The 20,353-nt window shown below is 33.5% G+C and overlaps 1 protein-coding gene across 1 annotated transcript; it reads right to left on the reverse strand.

The window, feature by feature from the left end:
• Window positions 1–6,681: 6,681 nt before the first annotated feature.
• Window positions 6,682–15,339, reverse strand: LOC130827539 (UDP-glycosyltransferase 74E2-like). The gene is made up of 2 exons (XM_057693277.1): window positions 14,570–15,339; window positions 6,682–7,640 (listed from the first exon to the last, which is right to left on the reverse strand). Exons 1-2 carry the CDS (start codon window positions 15,269–15,271, stop codon window positions 6,918–6,920), a joined length of 1,425 nt encoding a protein of 474 aa, XP_057549260.1. The 5' UTR covers window positions 15,272–15,339; the 3' UTR covers window positions 6,682–6,917.
• Window positions 15,340–20,353: the final 5,014 nt, after the last annotated feature.

The raw sequence follows: 20,353 nt of genomic DNA on the forward strand, positions 1-20,353 counted from the left end.
GTATTTCCACTCGGTTGGTTCCCTTGAAAACCTTGATTATATCCCGGATGGAAGTTTCCTTGGTTTCGATTTGAATTGAAAGGAGGTCTATATGATTGGTTGGTGAACATTGTTGCATGTACCCTGCCCCTTCTCCTTGTCCACCATAGTTAACGGCTGCAACATGATCAGGATTATACCCATAGTTATCATAATTCATCACCTGTGCCTCTGAATTGTAACATCCATTGTCAACTGCAGCGACATGCTCGGAGTTCGAACCACTGCAATAAGAAGTCTCATGGTTGGTGCCCCCACAAATCGCACATGCAAAGTGCTTTTCACGGGCTGAAGAGGTGTTCGAACTACCGACTAGGCTTAACTTGGACAGCTTCTTGTCTATAACTGCTTCAATCTTTGCACTGATGGTGTCCAGGTTGGTTGTGTCAATCATCCCTCTTGGTAGACACTTACTCCTTGCACTTCCCCAGGCACTATTCTTGGCAACCTCTTCAATTTTGGCTTTAACCTGGTTGCATGGAATCTTGGAGAGTTGGCCACCCACTGCCGAATCTAAAAGGGCCTTGGTAGTATCAGTGAGGCCATCATAAAAGAATGTATTCAAGTGGTTGTCCTCATATTCATGATGAGGACATGCTTGTATCATCCTCTTGAACCTACTCCAAGTCGCAGTCAAGTTCTCTTCATGTTCTTGAGTGAATGATACAATCTTTTTACGCCAATCTTGCGTTCTCACAGTGGGTAAAACCTTTTCAGGAATGCAGTTTTCAGTTGAGCCCAAGTGGTGATAGAGTTGGGCTCAAGGCATTTATACCAGTCTCTAGCATCTCCCATTAGGCTCAGATGGAATAGGTGCAGTCGAACATAATCAGGGTTGTTGGGGCAAGGAGGGATAAGTCTACAGACATCAGAGAATGCTTCGAGATGTTGAAGACGACACTCGTTTCTCAATCTGCTAAAAGGGGTTTCCTTGACCATCCTTGTGACTTGAGGGTGTATTTGGTAAGGTGTAGCAGCAACTGGAAGCACTACACCCCCTTGGAGATCTTGGGAGCTAGGAGTCCCGAACTGACCGAATAGCTGATGTTCGTTGGCCATTGTGGAAGTGGGAGGATTTTGCGCAGGATGTGGAATCTGTCTTCTCAGATTTTGGACCTTAGGATTGTATGGTACTAACGGTTGATTTGACTTGCGCGTGCAATAGGGCATGCAAACAACACTGCAAACCAAGAGTAAGTACTGACAAGTAAAGATAGATGGAAATGAAAACAAAATAAAATAAAGCTATATCAAGAACAACAAGAGTCTAAATATAACACCTTGTCCCCGACAACGGCGCCATTTTGATAGCAAGACTTTCATAGTCGTCTATGCTAACCCTTGGACCAAACAATACTTATAACATCCTACACACTACACAAGTATAGTGGGGTAGGGGATCAAACCACGAGGACAAGGTTGACAATAAACTCCGCGTCTCAACATAACAATTTTTTTTTTGTAGGTTGAAGAGCATCTAAAACTAATGACGAAAATAACAAGCACAGTTGATTCACAATATAAATTAAAGGGGAGAATAAGGGGTGGAGATTAGATTCACCCTAGGAAGGTGATCTTAAAAGAGCATATATTGGGTCAGAGGAAATCAAACAATAACTAGTCAAGACACCTAAGAGTGCGAGAGGAAGTTGGTGATTCCACAAATCACAACGAACGACCTATAATCGTCCCATGTCTCCGGAGGAGTTGCAAGACAAGATTCGCATTGGGTTTCGAGAACCAATCATTATCATCTTTTCCCTAATCCTAATAAATAAATAGCATAAACATTTCTAGGGTTTCACTAATCAATCCCCATGGAGAACTACTCACACATGATTGAAATATAGAAAACAATGATAATCAATAGAATAAAAACCATAGATAATGGTGATCAAAAGAAACCAACAATGGTAAAAATAATGTAGAAACTATTCTAGATGAGCAATAAATATAAGGAAAGACAATAAATGCAATAAAGGAACTCAAAGTAAATGCATTAAATGAACTCGAAGCAATGAGATTGATACTTACAACCAAATGTTGATGCTACAACAAGGAGGTGCCAAAGATTCAATAATCAAGATTGAAATCCAAACTAGAAAGTAAAGACTTGAAATAAAAGATTGAGATAATAAAACTATGATAAACTTGGGTTTTTACTTAAAAAGCTAAGTAATAAAGCTATAATAGAGAATGCCCAAAAATGCCCTTGAGTTTGGCTTGAGAAGAAATACGGTTTCCGCAGAAAATAGGTCTATTCACTCGAATGGGGGATCCATTTGCCCGAATCTCGATGTTTGAATAATTTCAGGTACTTTCTCTGAGGTTGGTTCACCCGAATGAAAGGTCCATTCGGTCGAATGGGACCATTCGCCCGAACGATGTGTCATTCGCCTATTCCGGCAGCTTTGGTGAATCTTCTTTGAGAAAACAGGAGCCATTCGACCGAATGACTTTTCCATTCGGCCGAATGGAGCATGATTCGACAGTTTCAGCTTCTTTTGCCTATTAACTCGAGCATGATCAACACTAATTCTTGAATGGTGTCATGGTTAGCCTAAATGGAGTAACAACTAGTGATTAGAGGCTTCCAAGCTCAGTGTGTCCTCCGGGGAAGTCTTCGATTTGCGTGCCAAAGTCTCACAACGGATCGATGTTGACCGCGTTGTCTTCGAATCTCCTGAAATAACCACAACACAACCCCAAAGACAAGAATAAGGTAAAATCGTGCGTAATGTGTATAATAACGATTGAAAAGCATAAAACTTAGCACAACAAAGCGGTAGTAAATGTGTTCATAAATGAGCACATCACCTACCCATAAACCAAAAAAAATTCCTTATTTAATTTTCAAGAATCAAAAGAATAACATTGTTTGATACCCAGATATCAAAATTTAATAAGAATGACCATTTACTTTTCAAAAAAAAAAAAACAAGAGATGTATGATTAATATTCTGATAAAACAGAAATATGAGAGAGGATAAAAGGTAAATAGAAATATGAGGGGTTGTTGTGGTGGTGGCGGTGTTGCAGTGGAGGATGGTGGTGATAGGAGAGCGGTAGAGAGAGATTGGGAAAAAATGGCTAAATTGGGGGTAATTGGCTAAATTAGGTTAGATTAATAAATTTTATTGAAAGTCAAAGGTCATTACCTTGATCAACGGTCATTTAGCATGCCATCTCACCTAAATCCAATAAAGTTGGTGTATTGATATCGTGTTTATAAATTTTAAGGCTGTTGTTCACAAAAATAAAAGTTCATAGTTGTTAATGAAAAGCCTAAACTTCAAGATTGTAGATGAAAATTAATAATAATAATAATAATAATAATAATAATAATAATAATAATAATAATTATAATAATAATAATAATAACTGCTCATACCGCTTATTATTACTGTTACTGATTATGGGTGACAAAGAACGGAACAAAGATGGATTTTAGTTTTAATTATCAAAAGAGCTAAGCAGTTTAGAAGAGCTTGAAAAGGGACGAGATAAAATTTCTCCAATTCCTTGAAGAAGAAGAGTATAGGGAAAACAACTAGTTAAACAAGTGGATATAATTATTAGGGAAATTATTAATGGTACCTCTGTATTTTTGCACTTTATCTTTGATATCCCTTTGTTTTTTCGATTATTAATAGTACTCCCAACATTTCATGCTAATTAAAACCGTGACATTATTTAAGTTTTTGCCGTTATCTTACGTTTATTTTTGAATTTGACCTAACCATGGTTAGTTTATGGTTGCTTATATACCCAGGCTCATTAGATTTCAAATTACATGTTTCTTCTTCTTCTTCTTCTTCTGCTTCTTCTTCTTCTTCTTCTTCCTCCTTTTTTCCTTTCATCTTCCTTCTCTCCAGCCATGACTGCTTCTTCAAGATACTCTTCATTTTGCGGTAAGATTTATTCCGAAATTTCTAGAAGACCACTTGGAAGCCCTATGTCAATTTCATTGAAGTTGGTGATAGTCGGGTAAGGTTGAAGAAATGCAACTGTGACCCAATAAAGTTCTATGATGTCAGGGTTTTGGGTTCTATAAACAATTTGGGAAGAATCTATTACAAATATATTTCGTGCCAAGCATTTGAATGAGGTTATGATGCAGATTTGAAGGAAAACCTTGATGAAGCTGCACATCTAAAGGTCCAAGCGATTGCTCCTGTAATGATGAATGGGCAACAATTTGCTGAACTCAAAGCTACTGTTCTAGGGTTGTCCAAGAAGAGTGATAGCTTATTCAAGGTTTTTTTTATTTTTTATTTTATTTTTTTTTTTTGTGAAATTTAGGGTAAGAACTCAAACAACACAACAAGTTGCATGTACGTATAGAAACGGAAGAAGGAATGGGGAACTTACCAATGGGAAAAAATGTAGCAATGATGAAGAGAAAGCTTTGTTGAAGCTTTAGCAATGGAGTACTTAAATTAGGAGGTTGATGATGAAGACAGAGTAAGCAGGTATGAGTGAGGAGGGAAACAGAAGAGCCGAAGGAAGTAAATAACAAACTGACCATGGTTGATTTTTAAAAGGATTTAACGGCTAAAACTTAAATAATGTCACGGTTGTAATTAACATGAAATGCTGGGGGTACCATTGATAATCGAAAAAATACAGGGGTACTAAAGATAAAGTGCAAAAACACAGGGACACCATTGATAATTTCCCTAAATGTTATTATTGATAATTACAACTACACTCGTGAGAGACTATCTCTTAAAGAAACAACCTCAAAACAAGAAGCCCACATTATTATTTTCTCTTTAATTTATATTAATTGGGCTTTTTAGCCCATATATCTAATGCGTCACTCGGAGACACCATCTCTCACAACAATTTGTGTAATAATTAATTGTAAATTTCTAATAGGATAATTATAACTAAGCCCATAAACTTTTAGCCCAAATACTTGATTATATTTATATGATAAAAAAAATACTACTCAACCTCATTATTAACCTCTACAACTTCAAAATGTAGTACTCCCTCTAATTCTTCTAAGTTGTCCCTTTTAGTTTTTTGACACTATTTATTGATCACTGTTAATTTGTATTTTATTATTAATCTAGACGTCAAAATATAGTCAAGTAGGATTTTGCTTGATTGGTCTCAATATAAATTTTATTAATATTAAATTTTAATAATTTTTAATTATGCACAACCAGAGATATTTATAATTATATTAGTGCATTGGTAGTGTGCCAAAATTAAATGAGAATTTTTTAAAGAATTGAAGGGATTATATTATTTTCAAAATTTCGAAATGTTACAATAAATCTATTAGATCTTAACCGAACATATCTATCTTAATTTTTAGTCAAACTAGTTAATGATTTATCTTATCACATTTGCCATCTCTAACTTCCCATTACCAAAATCTTGACTTTTCTCCTTATCTTATTCAAAGGCTAAATCTGTTATAACTAAAGATCATATCAATTCTTAATTCTGGTCAAACACAATCATAAATTAATCCTAAACTAACAGATAATAATATCCGATCCTCCCTTTTTTTCGTCATTTTACTAATAGACTGTTTGTATGGGCCCATCTCACGGTGAGACGGTCGTCTCATACAAGACTTGCTGTCCTCATAATATTAAACATCAATTCAAATCATTAATCAATCTTTTATCCATCATCCTAGAATCTAAACCCTGAAATTTTAAACCCAAAGCTTCTGCCTTTCACCCCAAATACAAATCTTTAAATACGAAACCTTATTTTTGGTTTGGTACGTTCGTATCAATTTATTCCTCACGTATAATTATTTGTACGAAACTAAGTTGAAAGTACTTTATTTTTATAGTTAATGATGAATATTAGCATAGGAAAATAATTTATTAGGTTTTAAAATTTATAAGAAGGTGTTTCAAATGATTAAAAATGAGACTAAGTTGTACCAAATGGGTTGAAAGAGACTTAAGCTCTATATAGTATCAGGATGATTTTGACGTTAGATGTGAGTTATTGGTCATATGGAGGTACTTATCCATAATATGGAGGAAAGCTTTTATAACCTAAGTGAGGATGTCTAGTAAGCTAACAGGTTTTTTCTTGGAAATTAATGTTAGTTTTAGCTCTAAGCTAGTTTCACGACTTGATTTGCTAGTTGTTAAACCAAATGATTAAGTTAACTGTTATGGAGAAATTAGGTAAAAATTAATTGTTGCCTATTGGTTGTTAATTAGACAATAACAGGTCAAAAAGCCAAAAGACCAACAAAAAAGATACTCACAGTATTTTTTTTGATAATGACTTATAATGAGCTAGGTTTTTTAATTGGCTTAAAAGTCCTTTTTAACACATTTTTTGGCTATTTAACTAATCAAAATGCAAAGAGTTAACTAAAAATAAAATAATAGTCATTTACTAAACATACAATATTTTTGCGATATAATGAGGGACCGTAGAGAATAAGGGTCAAGGGTGAGGGACAATTCTTTTTTATTAGTTTTCTTCCTTTAAAATATGATATAGTTTAAGTTTCTTTCTTAAAAGAATATGAATGAATAAGAACATAATATGTGGTCCTCAAAAGTGGTCAAGTAAATTTGTGACGTATAGGTTATATATATGTGACATTTTTTAAGAAATTAAATAAAATGTAGATGTTATAAAAATTGACTAACCAAGATGCATCCTCCTTCAAAACTAAATTTCAATAAAACAAACACTTTTACATAGAAAAAATAGTTTACTTGGACAAGTTACAACCATTGACGAGCTTTCCAACTTTACATTGCTTGGAAATTTATACTATTATTTGAAAATAACCTGAATATTTTAAAAAGAGAATTAAATTCACTAAAACGGTACAATCAGTGACATGACACTCCAACACTCAATACTGCATAAATATAGGATTATAAGGATGCAAGTCGACCAATGATTTCATCAATGTTCTTATCTGAACTGCCACCTGCGTCCACTGCCTCTATAGCTAAGGCTTTCCACTTTTTCGCGTTCTCTTTGATTTTCCCTGCTCTTTGTCCGTTCATGATTTTCTCGAGGCACTGCTTGATTTCATCTTGAGTAACTAAACTGTTTTCTTTTTCCTTGGGTTTAATTCCAACACCCCAAACTTGATCAACATATTGAGCATCAACTATTTGGTCTAAGAATTGCGACATTGTCAACATTGGAACCCCAAAGCTTAGTGCCTCAATTGTCGAATTCCAACCACAATGAGTGATGAAACATCCAATTGCTTCATGTGCCAAGACATCTAACTGAGGGCACCATGACAACACCAAACCTTTATCTGATGTTTCACCGATGAAACCGTTAGGGAGTTTGTTCTGCTCAGTTTCTCTAACTATCCACAAGAACTTGTTTGGGATCTGCTTTAAGGCCTCCGCTATTTCTACAATCTGCTTTATGCTTAACCTAGCAGCACTACCAAATGAAACATACACAACCGAGGCAACTTGTTGGGCATTTAACCAGTTCATAAAAGATTCATTATTCACCTTGTACTGATTAAACCCATAGTCAATATCATACTCAACACGCTTGTCAAGGTATGCAGATGGTATTGTGGGTCCAATAGTCTTCACTGGCCATATATTTGACATCCACCTAAAAACCTGCATAATAAATCATATCTTAAGAAATTTAAAACTTAAGCCAAAACACCAAATGCAACTCTGTTCTATTACTCAAAAATGAAAAAAAATAAAATAGCAGCAATATCGAAGTCTTAATCTCAAAATATTATAGTCGGCTACATCATACAACAAATTATTTTTAATGGTTGTCCTCATGTATTCTCCTTTTCCATTAATTTCAAGTGGTTGACAAGATTGTGGCTTCTTGTCTTTGGTTGTCTTCTCGCTAGTTTAATTTTTTACTCTTTCCATATTTTCTTTTAAGCTTAACTTGGTGCATATAACATTGAAAATGTACTTATTTTTTGACTAACAACTCATATAAATCTTGCTTAAAATAGTTAGCTATGCACTCATGAATTATAATGATAATGACTACACTTTATGTATTTCCTAAGTGTTTTCCCTTTCTTAAGACCATATGATAAGACATAACACAAGAGGCCACCATACCTGGCTATGTCGACACATACAAGATGTAAGACCTAATGTTTTTAGTTTTAAGGAAATACTTCTTTTTATTTTGAACAAGACATTAAATAGCTCAAGTAGACATTCTTTTGAGATTAAATAAAAAAATCAAGAATCATTCCTACATAACAAAATGCGAATTTTAAGTTAGGTTAAACTGATTACTCAGTTATGATATAAATTTCAGAGTGAAAAGTGGGGTTTGTCAAGTTTTCATTTTTTAAAGTCCAATGTTAGATATATAAAGCTTTATTTGAATCAAAGTAGCAAATAACATTGCTTCATTATTCTTTCAAGCACTTGGTATAGTACATGGTTTAGCTGATGCTGATGTTTGATAAAGTGACACACAACAATTAGATCTATTGGAACAACCTCTTCATCATCACATGTAAAAAAGCCCTATGCTGCAAGGCGCTTGGAAACAAAAGCTCACTACAAATTAATATTAATTTGGCGTCCAAGAGGAGCGACTATACAAATCTGAGTTGTCAAAGCTAGCGACCAAATCCCTATTAAAATGATATTAGTCGCGTGAAGAAAGTCAACTTTGTAGTCTAAAACTGGTCGCCAATTAGTGACCGAAATCTTGTCCCAGTTTTTCGGCTAGCTTTTCAAAGGTAGGGACTTTCAAATTTTAATAACGCTAGCATTAAAAAAAAGAAAAGGGCTACTAGTTAGCAACCAAAATTTTGGTCGCTAGGGAGAAACTGGCGACAAAATAGGGAGTATATTTTAGTCTCTAATTTGAATTTTAAAATTTTAAAAATTAACGTTTTTAAATTTGTTGGTTTTCATTTCAACACTAAACGCAAACTTTTTTTCATTTCAAAACTCTCTCCTTTTTCTCCTACTCTCTGACCTTAATGATATCTTGAATCCAAGAAAACGAGGCACTATTAAAACTGAAAAACAAAGAAGAGCGGGAGAATTAATATTAGTGAAGTGGGAAAAAGAAATGGTAGAGAAGGGTTGGGAAAAGCGAACATATTCCTTTAAAAAATCAAGTGAAATGTGGCTTAAAAAAGAAAAAGGACAAACCCAAATTTCTAACTTTCTAACACCCTCAAATCAAGTGAATAAACCAATTCAAATACTACATATTTCTCACATAAACCCCTTCCCGATTACACCTTCCTCTAACCCACATGTATGATATACCTTTTTCTATTTTAAAAAATTTACTTAGTAACCTAAAAGGTTTCGGATCTACTTGTCTCACCAATTGTGCCAGTAAATCTTTGATATCAAGGCAACTAACACTATGACTTATGACCCACATGACACTAAAAAAGTATGCCCACACACAAAACTCATATTCAAAGTCAATGGTGAATTTATTTATGTTGAAAGTGTAGGAACTATTAAACTAGCATCTAAACTCAAATTAATAATTGTTTCTTGATTTGTAGCTTGTCTATAAATTACCTTTTGTAAGTCAATTGACTAAAGAACTTAATTGCAGTGTTCTTATGTATTTTGATTGTTGTATTATGCAGGATCTTAGACAGGGAAGATTATTAGGCATAACACTAAACAAGGTGGATTGTACAACGTTAATTAGATAGGTTGCTCAAAAAGGTCAAGTCGTGCATGCTCATAGGTCTATTGAATAACAATTATGGATGTGGCACTGATGCTAGGTCATTTGTCTCTTAAATACATTGAACGTCTTTTTACTTTTTAAAATAAGTCTGATTTCTCCTTAGATTGTGAAACTTGTATCCTTACTAAGAGTCGTAAACATTCTTATCACATATAGTGACAAACCTTTTACTTAGATTCATTCTGATATTTTTGGACATGTTCTAGAGTTTACTACACATGCTTTTTTATACTTAGTATTGTTAATTGATGAATGTAGTCGTATGAGTTCGATCAATTTCTTAAAAAAAACATCTGAAGTTTTTAATGTGTTTATAATTTTTAATAACATGATTTAATTTTAATATAATACACAAATACGCATTCTAAGATCTAACAATGGGTGATTATATCAGGCTTGACATGCAACATTTCATATTTACAAATGATCTTATCCACTAAACTTACTGCATAGGTACTCCACAGCAAAATGGAGTAGCTGACCAAAAAATTGTACCCTTCTTGAAATCACTAAAGCCATCATGATTAAATCACAAGTGTCAGGCCCATTTTAGCATAAAACTATTAAAACAACTAATTACATCATAAATCGTATTCTTGTAAGAAACTCATATACAAAACACAACTTCACTCCCAAGAATCTTTTGTATTTATTCCACCTACCCATTCCCTTCCACCATGTGTCATTCAATCCATGGTGTACGAACCTGATCCAAATACGTTTGGTAATTGCAACGAAAATGGACGGATATGAAAATGTCGAAGGATATTCCAAGATTGATGAACAATGCCTTGATAAGAGATGGACTACCAAGCCTCTTTTCAATGCAACACCAGTGTTTTCCTTCAATTAATCAAAAGAATACTCGATGTTCTTGGATAGGGTGTAGTGTGGCCTTGAAGACTGATCAAGGATTCACACCAACACGAAGGGCAAACTGGCCCTAGTAACCCCAATTGCAAGCAATTGTAAAAAATTCAAACCCTAAATTTTTTGAGAAGAAACTTTCATTAAGCAACAAAAACTGTTCAATACAATGATGATCTCTACTATATATAATGCTAGGAATCAAGGCTAGGTCCAATACAAAAAGCACTAACGGTTACTAACGGTAATATACAAACACGTGCCCACACACGCGCCTAATTAAAGCTAAAATAAAACCAACAGAAGCTGTGCAGCAACTGTTCGACTAATCTGTGGAATGGGCGACCTTGAGCTCCAATTTCCGTCCTTCTTTAGTGACTTTCAGAAGGGTCCTTGGACCATGGCAGCTAGGCCCATGTGTGGAGATTCCATTTATGCCCTCCACATCATCATACCGGCTCAGGGTACATCTGTGAATGTCCATAAAGGTGGCCTGGTCAGTAGGTTCAATCAGAATCTGCTGTTTGTCTGATTTTCTTTGGTCTGTGGTCTCTGTTGAGTTTTCTTTGGTTGTTGCTGCTTCAATTAGTTGAATTTGATTTCCCTTAATTAATTCATCACTCCCTTGGGTATTGAATTGAAAGACTTGGTTTGTTGTTGAAGTTGAATCAGCAGCAGGTGCAGGTGTTGATTCATAATCTTCAAGTATGTTGCTTGTGTTGCTTGGGTGTTCTTGGCCTTTGTTGTTGCACCATGAGCCTGAGGATTTGGCTGAACCATCTTTGAAAAAGGATCAAAATAAATTACATCCTAAGCCTTTCAGGTTTGGTATGGGACTCATACAAAATGATATCATTGTTTTGATCAGGTTCAAAAATTTACACTATCATGGATTGCAATTTCTTTGAAAACTCTAATTATTTCCACTATCATCGAACTCAGGGGGAGAGTTCTAATGACAATTTAAGATAATGTAACACCCTGGCCCCTCCGACTGCCGCTTACTACCCATAAAGATTGTAGATTGGCCCCACAGACCAGCACAAGTGTTTTCAGCGTACTTTAGACTTACTCGTGCGCGCCCGGGAAACTTCTCAAGAGGTTAATCATCCTAAGATTTCTTTCCACCGAGTACGCGTTACTGTGGAGTTCTTAGCAAATGGGCTCCCAAGAAAAGAAGATTCACCTTGTTGATATTGGTAGACTAGAAATCCTTTTTAAAGCTCAATCTGGGGTATCACACTCACCCCCAGTTAGGAATGCAACGTCCTCGCTACACCTTAGTTTCGGGATCTTTTCCCCTCTAGGTGCACTAAATACAAGATCAGGCACAGTCGCAGGGTTGCTGTGATACCATTTGTAACACCCCAGCCCGTTGGACCGTCGATGACTACCTATAAAGACTATAGACTGGCCCCACAGACCAACACAAGTTTTTTTAGCGCACTTTGGCCTCACTCGTGCGCTCCTAGAAAATTTTCCAAGAGATCAACTATCCTAAGATTGCTCCCCACCGAGCACGCTTTACTATGGAGTTCTTAGCAAATAAGCTCCCATGAAAAGAAGATGCACTTGGTTGATATAAGTAGTCTATCAATCCATTTTAAAGCTAAATCCAGGTTATCACACTCACCCCCACTTGAGAATACAACGTCCTCGTTGGACCGTAGTTTCAGGATCTTTTCCTCCGTTAGGTGCGCTGAACACATGATCAGTTACGGTTGCAGGGTTGCTCTGATACACTTTGCAACACCCTGACCTATCGGACTGCAGATGACTACCCATGGAAACTGTAAACTGGCCCAATAGACCGAACAAGTCTTTGCAGTGCACTTTAGCCTCACTCGTGCGCGCCTAGGAAACATACCAGGAGTTCACCCATCCTTAGATTGCTCCCTACTAGCATGCTTAATTGTGGAGTTCTTAGCAAATGGGTTCCTATGAAAAGAAGATGCACTAAGTGTGATACCCTAGATTTTGCTTTAAAGGGGATTGACAAAGTAACTCTGAAGACATGTTATCTTGGAAGAAATATAACAATTTTCTTTTATTTGAAGTCTTTTACAATTCTTCCTCTTATTAAAGTATTTTTTTTGTTTTCAAAATAATATGAGACAAAATTTTTATTCTTACGTTTTGTTCCACAAGCAATGTGAAACAAAATTTATTTTGCTATTTCTCTGTTTCTTTTGTTTATAAGGGAGCTTTATCTCAGATATAAATGATGACTTATAAAAATTATTTTTATAACTTTATGAAAGAGATTACGAACCTTGTTTATCAATGTGGGACAAAGTTATCAAACCATAATAAAAAAGAGTAGTAATTCTTGACTTATAAATTTTCATAAAAAAATTTGTTAATAAACAACATTTTATGGCCCGTTTGGTAGATGGTATTGAATAATGGTAATGAGAATGAAAACTAGTGTAATTTTAGTTGAAAATTTTTTTGGCTATCTTGATGTCCATGCTTGTTCAACTTCAAGTATTTCATTTTATTCATAAGATTCATTCCAACGCATTACCATTGGGAGATGTGGTATTAGGTAGTAATGGAAATTTATAAGCAAAAAAACTTTTTTGTGATCAAAGTTTCATTTTCATGGGAATGACATGAAATTTTTGATGAAATTTTGCACTATAAACCATTTCCATTACCATCATTTAGTACCACAAACCATACGGGCTGTTAATTATAAAATATATGTAGTTTAAGCCAAATATAAATGATGACTTATAAACATGATGGACAATATATGTAATATATTAATACGACTAATTATTTACAACTAATAATATACTAAAATCATTAATAATATACTAATACGAGTAATAATATACTAATACAACTAGTAAAACACTAATACTACACTAATACGACTATTAGTACAGTAATATGACTAATTATACACTAATATAACAAATAATATACTAATAATGCAATAAAAAGAATAATAATATATCAATAAAACTAATAATATACTAATATTACACTAATACAACTAATACTATGCTAATACAACTAATACTAAATTAATAAAACTAATAATCTACTAATACTATACTAATGCGACTAATAATACATTAATACAACTAATAATATACTAATTTAAATAATAATATACTAATACGACTAATTATATTTTAATAATATAGATTAAAATGACTAATATATACAAAGAGCGCATTAAGGCACGAGTCATTAGCCAAGAAGTATAATACATTGCAAAATATATCACTGAATATCAAATGGTTTTTCAGTGGTTTAGTGGTTAGAGTGTTGTGGTTGAATACTTGAAGTCTTGGGTTTGTATTTTGTTAGATACATTTGGTGAAGATAAATAATGTTGATGTAAGATAAATGATGGTGGGCTGGCTTGGCAGCATGGCAGGCAAGGGTGGATGCGCTTCCTATGTGGTTGGACTTTTTAAGTTTTCAATCATTTTTTCGACAGTTTTTTAGTTGGAAAGTAGTTGAAATTCCGACTAATTTGCTACCATCACTGTTAGTCAAAATTCCGATTTTAGATGGGATCTGTAATCATAATCTAAAGCAAAAGAATGACTGTACTATTAAGAAAGAAGCCCTAGAATCCGTTAAATTAGGAATGTAAAGTAAAATCCTGAATCATGAACATATCAGAAGCAGCTTTAGTAAAACAAAATTTTCATTTAATCTTATTTAACTAACAAAGTAAGAAAACATCCGGTCATTAAATTCTCTTGAAGGAACCAACTCAATCAAAACTTTAACATATGTTATATAATTTAACACACGTCTCACATGAGAATTTTTTGGACTAGAAGTATGTTGAAGGAACCAATTCACCAAAAATTTAAGTTGATAGTTGAAAACCAAAAATATGTTATATACTCCAACATTCTTTCAGAAGAGATCAACTAATTAAACAAAACCAAAATTAAAGATTTGAAAGAAATAAAAAAAAAAGTCAACCAATTACCTCATCCTCAAGATGATCAAAAGAATTGAAAAGAACCCAATCAGCAAGATGTATATTCTTCATATGAGAAAGCAGCATCCGAATAAATGGAGGAAATAATTTATTGCCAGTACCAGAATCAGGAATAGGGGTTATTCCTCTTATAAGTTCCTCCATTGTCAGCATCTTTACAGACAAATTATCCAAACGATTCTGATTAGCAGCCGCAATGACAGGATGATCAACATCATCCTTATACTCTTCCAAAAACATTGGATAAAAGGACGCCACATAAGCACCAGCTTGAGTAAAAAATGCAGCCGTCATTATCCCATATTTCTTAGCAATATCCAAAGCCCATGGAAGATTAGCATCATACACCAACAAACTTGGGGTTGCACTACTTGAAAAAATACGGGTCAAGTTATGGGTTGCTTGGGTTTCGAAGTTTTTCATTTGGGTCATGAAATCGAGTTGGGTATCGTGAGTATTATCATAGATTATCTCTGTGCTTATAAATTCATCCATTTTTGTACCAGAAATACTTAATTTGTTCATGTTGTGTGATGTTATTAAAAGAGTTATGTGGATTAAACCATTGCTTTTCCAAGCTAAACGTTTGGCGAATTGAAGCATGGTGTTTACGTGACCTTGACCATGATAAGGCAACACTATTACCTCCATTTTTTTTGGTTTTTGGTGCTGCTCAAGGTTGTTATCCATGGCTAGGCTGTATATCAAAATAAGGTGGTTTTGAAATAATTGAATTGGGTTTGTTTGATTAAGTTGGAATGGATTAAATTGAGGATTTATTTACTTATTTTCTGTTGCCGTTGACTATTTAAGTTCAAGCGTGAAACTCGTGGGTGTAGGGACTAGGGACTCGTATAGTTGACCATTAGTAAATTTATTTTTGCATTAGACGAAAACTAACTTTTGAGAAGGTTTTTTAATGGACTTTGTCAAAACTATTTCAGTAAATCCTGAGTTACTGTTATTCTAAGTGACGATTTTTATTAGGTCTGGCCCACAAAAATTGATTAATTGAAATACGCTAATTAATTATTTTTTAAATATTACTATAATTGAAATTTAGGCTATACCAAGTAGGGATTTAATATATATTAAGAAGATAATTGGGGTATATCCAGTATGAATTCTAGGTATATCAGAAGTATATGGGGGTGCCATCTCGATACTTACTTGTTTCAGTTCGTGTCAATAATTGATTCTTGGGAAGGTCATAGTTTTCCATATGTTAAAAGTTAAAAGTTTTAGAACCCTATAGATTTTGGATCACGTATTTCAGGTTTGTTCAAAATCGGTTTTTGAGTCCACATTGATTTTTACATAAATTTAAAAAGTATTCTAAGTTAGACGTATTAAACTTAATCTAACTATTTTTAACACTTAAGCCTATTACAAATTGTAAGAGCTAGATGAACTAAGAATTACAACTCTTTTGAATACTTAGAGAATATTAGATCTTATTACAAGAAGAGAGAAAATTCTGAGAAGTGTTGTGCTCTTAGTCCTTGAATGAAGTCTTCTATTTATAATGTCACACCTAAACACAATCTTGTAAACCAGGAAAGCTTCATTCGTAAAAATAGCTATTCTGATCAATCTGGATCGTTCTTCAAACTCTAAAAAGTTATTCAAACAGACGCTCCTGCTGTTATTGTTAAATGCGTCCTTTGTTTGTTATTTTTAGTTTGCTTAATACTTATTGAGCTGCCACGTTAAAACTCATACAAGATATTAAAAACTCAGCAAAACCAGATAAATCAACGTGTAAATACTTATTCAAATTAATTCCTATATTTAGCATTAATTCCAATAGTCATTTCCTATTTTTAGTATTAATTTAAATTACCATCTTATTTATAGGAAACTATTTAATTAGCCTAACAACATATTTAAAATTCAAATATTAACGTATACTATAAGTAGCAAAACGTATTTAGCTTGTATTATGTATAATTAATCATTCAACTATATTTAAGAACATATTTTACATTCAAATTCAAATATTCAAACGTTAATAACAAACGTATAAACAAACTTAATTTCAATATTTTAACCTATTAAAATATTTCAAAGTAAATTTTAATGAACCTTGATCTATTAAAATGTTTCAAGACATTGAAACTAATTTCAAGACTTATAAATTTAACCATAAGATAAACTGAAGTTATTTAAGCATATTCCAATAATTCGGACTTAAACATATATATCAATTATTCAATTTATATCCAATATGATTTTAGACCAACTTAAACAACTAAATGTAATTACTTAATTTATTTGTTTGATTAATATGTGTTTTGAATTATCATCATTTAATAGAGTTGAGTCTTCAATCTCCCCCTTGATGAAAGTCAAAACCATATTTTGCTAAATCATATTTCTAGGTTAACATGAATTGAAAACATGATAAGAATAAACAAGATATCCTGAATCAGAATGTTTTCAAGACTTTAAAAACAGTTTCAAAACAAAACAGTATAAAAATTATCGCAAACGAATAAGGTTTCATGCATGGATAAAATTATTAATAAGATTTACTATTATCAAAAGTAAGCAAGTAACTAATCACAATACATACAAATATAATAATCAATATTATATTGTAGCATCATATCATCATATCAATCATATCATCATACCAATATTTTAACATCAAAATATTTTAACATTTAACATCAAACAATAACAAGAATCATTATAAACATGTATCATCAAGTAATAAACATCTCCCCTTAGTAAAATAATATCTCCCCTTTTTAATAAAGCTAAAAAGCAAGAATCAACATGAAAGCAAGCATGCAAGCATCCAGCAATGAACAATCAATATGCATCATCTAGTATGAACTAATATATGAACTAATATGCATCAATAAACTAATATGTATGTGACATGCAAAGCAAGCAAGCAAACCAAGAAAAAATAAACATAAACTAATTAATTACATATCTCCCCCTTTTTGACTTTCATCAAAAAGTAAACAAGGAGTAAAGTGTTGGGATTGCTAATAAAAAAAAAAAAAAATCTGTTCGCCGAAATTAAAAAATTGTTCAGCAACCATTAATAACTAAAATTACTTCCTGGACCGGGTCTTCCTTTTCTTGGAAGGTTTGGCCAGGCCAGGGGAAGTAGTAACTTCAACGGTTGGAGGAATGGTTTGAATTGGAGTTGCATCAACAGCTTCTGGGATCTTTTCTCCTTCCTTCTCTGCCTCCTTCTTCTCTTCTTCTTTCTCTTCATTGGCAGCCTCTTTATCTCCTGCTTTCTCCTTTACCTCCTCCATCATAGCATCCTCTTGTGGCTTAGCAGCAATACCCTCATCAACATCTTCTTCTACCACCACATCCTCAACTACTATACCTTTATTTCTTTCATAAAAGTGTCTAACATAAAAGTCAAAGTAGACACCTTATCATGCAAATCAAGTGAGGAAGTTTTCATTTCACCTCTATGTCAAGAGAATGGAGGCGTGAAAGAGTGGTGTGCTCTTTAATTTGAGGTTCAAGACGAGAGAGCCGCTTACCATGGATCTTTTGCAGATCCTCTTTTTCAAATGAAGACAAATGTGAGTATAACTCATATACCATGAATTTTAAAAATTCCAAGAGGAGGGAGGATGTTGTTAGACAAAGATAAAGGACCAGAGTAATCTACTTCCTCTGATTCAGAGAGCAGATTAAAATAATCAAAGATCAATGTCAGGAGATTAGCATAAGGGAGTGAGCAATTACGAACATGAGAACTACAAAAACGTATTGTTGAAAAGATAATAGAGGCATAATCAACGTTTTTAAGAGAAGCAATTTTCCACATCAAGATTAGATGGGCATCTGTGAATAATTTACAAGATGAGTTCCGTGAGAAGAGGGTTCTAACAAGGATATTATGCAGTAATTTACCACATAAATTCAACGCATTGTGGGTCAGTTGTTTGGCATAAGAGAAATCATAATAAGAATCAAGGATAAACATATCCTTGGCATTTTGTAGTGCCAGAATGTTTGGAGTAGTATCATCAGTAACATTTGAGAATTTCAACAGATCATTAACTAGGGTTTTAGAGATAATAATCTCTTGGCCTTTGACAAAACTTCTCAAGGCCGAATTGCCATCAATCATAGTGAAAGACAAGTTAGAATAAAAGATTTTCACAAGAATGTGGTAAGAAGTAGAGCCAGGATCCAACAACTTACCGGGAGTTGATTGGATAAAGGAAGAGATAATCTCAAAATCTTCAAATAAGAAGAAATTGTAGTCAAGAATATCGACGTATGATAATGAACGATGTTTAAAGTTTTCATTCCATCGTCCAAAAGCAGTGTGATTTTCAAACCAATGCTTAGGTAATTCTAAAGAATTTAGAGGTGAGGGAATGGTAGGGGTTAATGGTTCAGTCATTGGGGTTTTGGATGATTCACCTTTTTCTGATTTTGTGGAGGATCGATTCATCTTTCTTTTGGGGGCCATGGAAATGATTTTGAAAGCTTGAAACGAAGAGATGAAAGAGACGAGTGAGAGGGTAAAACAGAAAGTGTAGGGGTGAGGGTTCTAGTATTGATTGGGCAACTTAGGGGTGTAGGGGTGAGCGTTTCACTCACTATAAAAGGAGTATAGTACAATGCATTTGTACTTCCATAAGTATTGATTGGACAACTTATGGAAAAGGCAAAAAATTAATTGTGAGAGAAATTTGACCGGTGTGATAATTATGTGAATGACGTGATGAAATGCATAAGGAGTGTAATTATGATTCAATTTGATTTGAACCAAACTTATGAATAAAACATTATTGCATGGTTAACGTCCAAATGTGATTCAAACAAACAATTTTGTTTTAAGATAATTAAATGTCCTTTATTCATTAAAGGTATTTAATTATAAATCCTATTTTTATATATTTATATAAAACAAATAGTTTTTAAGAAGTTGAAATTAAATTTTCAATTCTTAAACACATGCATAAACACACATATATAATCACACTCAAAACGTGTAAATGATATGTAATGTAAATGATATGTAATGCTCCCCCTTAATACATACTTGGTATTAAGTAATAATAAACGTTTCCTATTAAACCCTTCTACTCTTATATCATTACTCCCCCTCAATTCATGCAACATCATTTAGCATCCCAAGTTCCATACGTATATAAGCAAAACGATCAGCACTTAAAGGTTTTGTAAATATGTCTGCTAACTGATTTTCTGTAGAGATAAAAGATAGAGTAATATGACCTTTTTCAACATGATCTCTTATAAATTGGTGACGAACTTCAATGTATTTTGTACGTGAATGTTATACTGGATTCTTAGTAATACAAATTACACTTGTATTATCACATTTTATTGGAATACCTTTGAGATCAATTCCAAGATCTCGATGTTGTTGTGCAATCCATAAGATTTGAGAACAACATGCACCTGCAGCTATGTATTCAGCTTCAGCTGTGGATAAGGCAACTGAATTTTGCTTTTTAGAATACCATGAAATCAATGAAATTCCCAAAAATTGACACGATCTTAATGTGATTTTTCTATCCACTTTATAACTAGCATAATCGGCATCTGAGAAACTAATCAAACTAAAATTTCCACAACTAGGGTACCATAAACCAAAGTCTTTAGTCCCTTGTAAATATCTAAAGATTCTCTTAACTGCTGTTAAGTGAGATTCTTTTGGGTTAGCTTTAAAACGAGTACATAAGCAAACACTAAACATAATATCAGGACGACTAGCAGTCAAATACAATAAAGAACCAATCATACCACTATAAG

Source organism: Amaranthus tricolor, chromosome 11 (assembly GCF_026212465.1).
Source record: "Amaranthus tricolor cultivar Red isolate AtriRed21 chromosome 11, ASM2621246v1, whole genome shotgun sequence".
NCBI classification, from domain to species: Eukaryota; Viridiplantae; Streptophyta; class Magnoliopsida; order Caryophyllales; family Amaranthaceae; genus Amaranthus; species Amaranthus tricolor.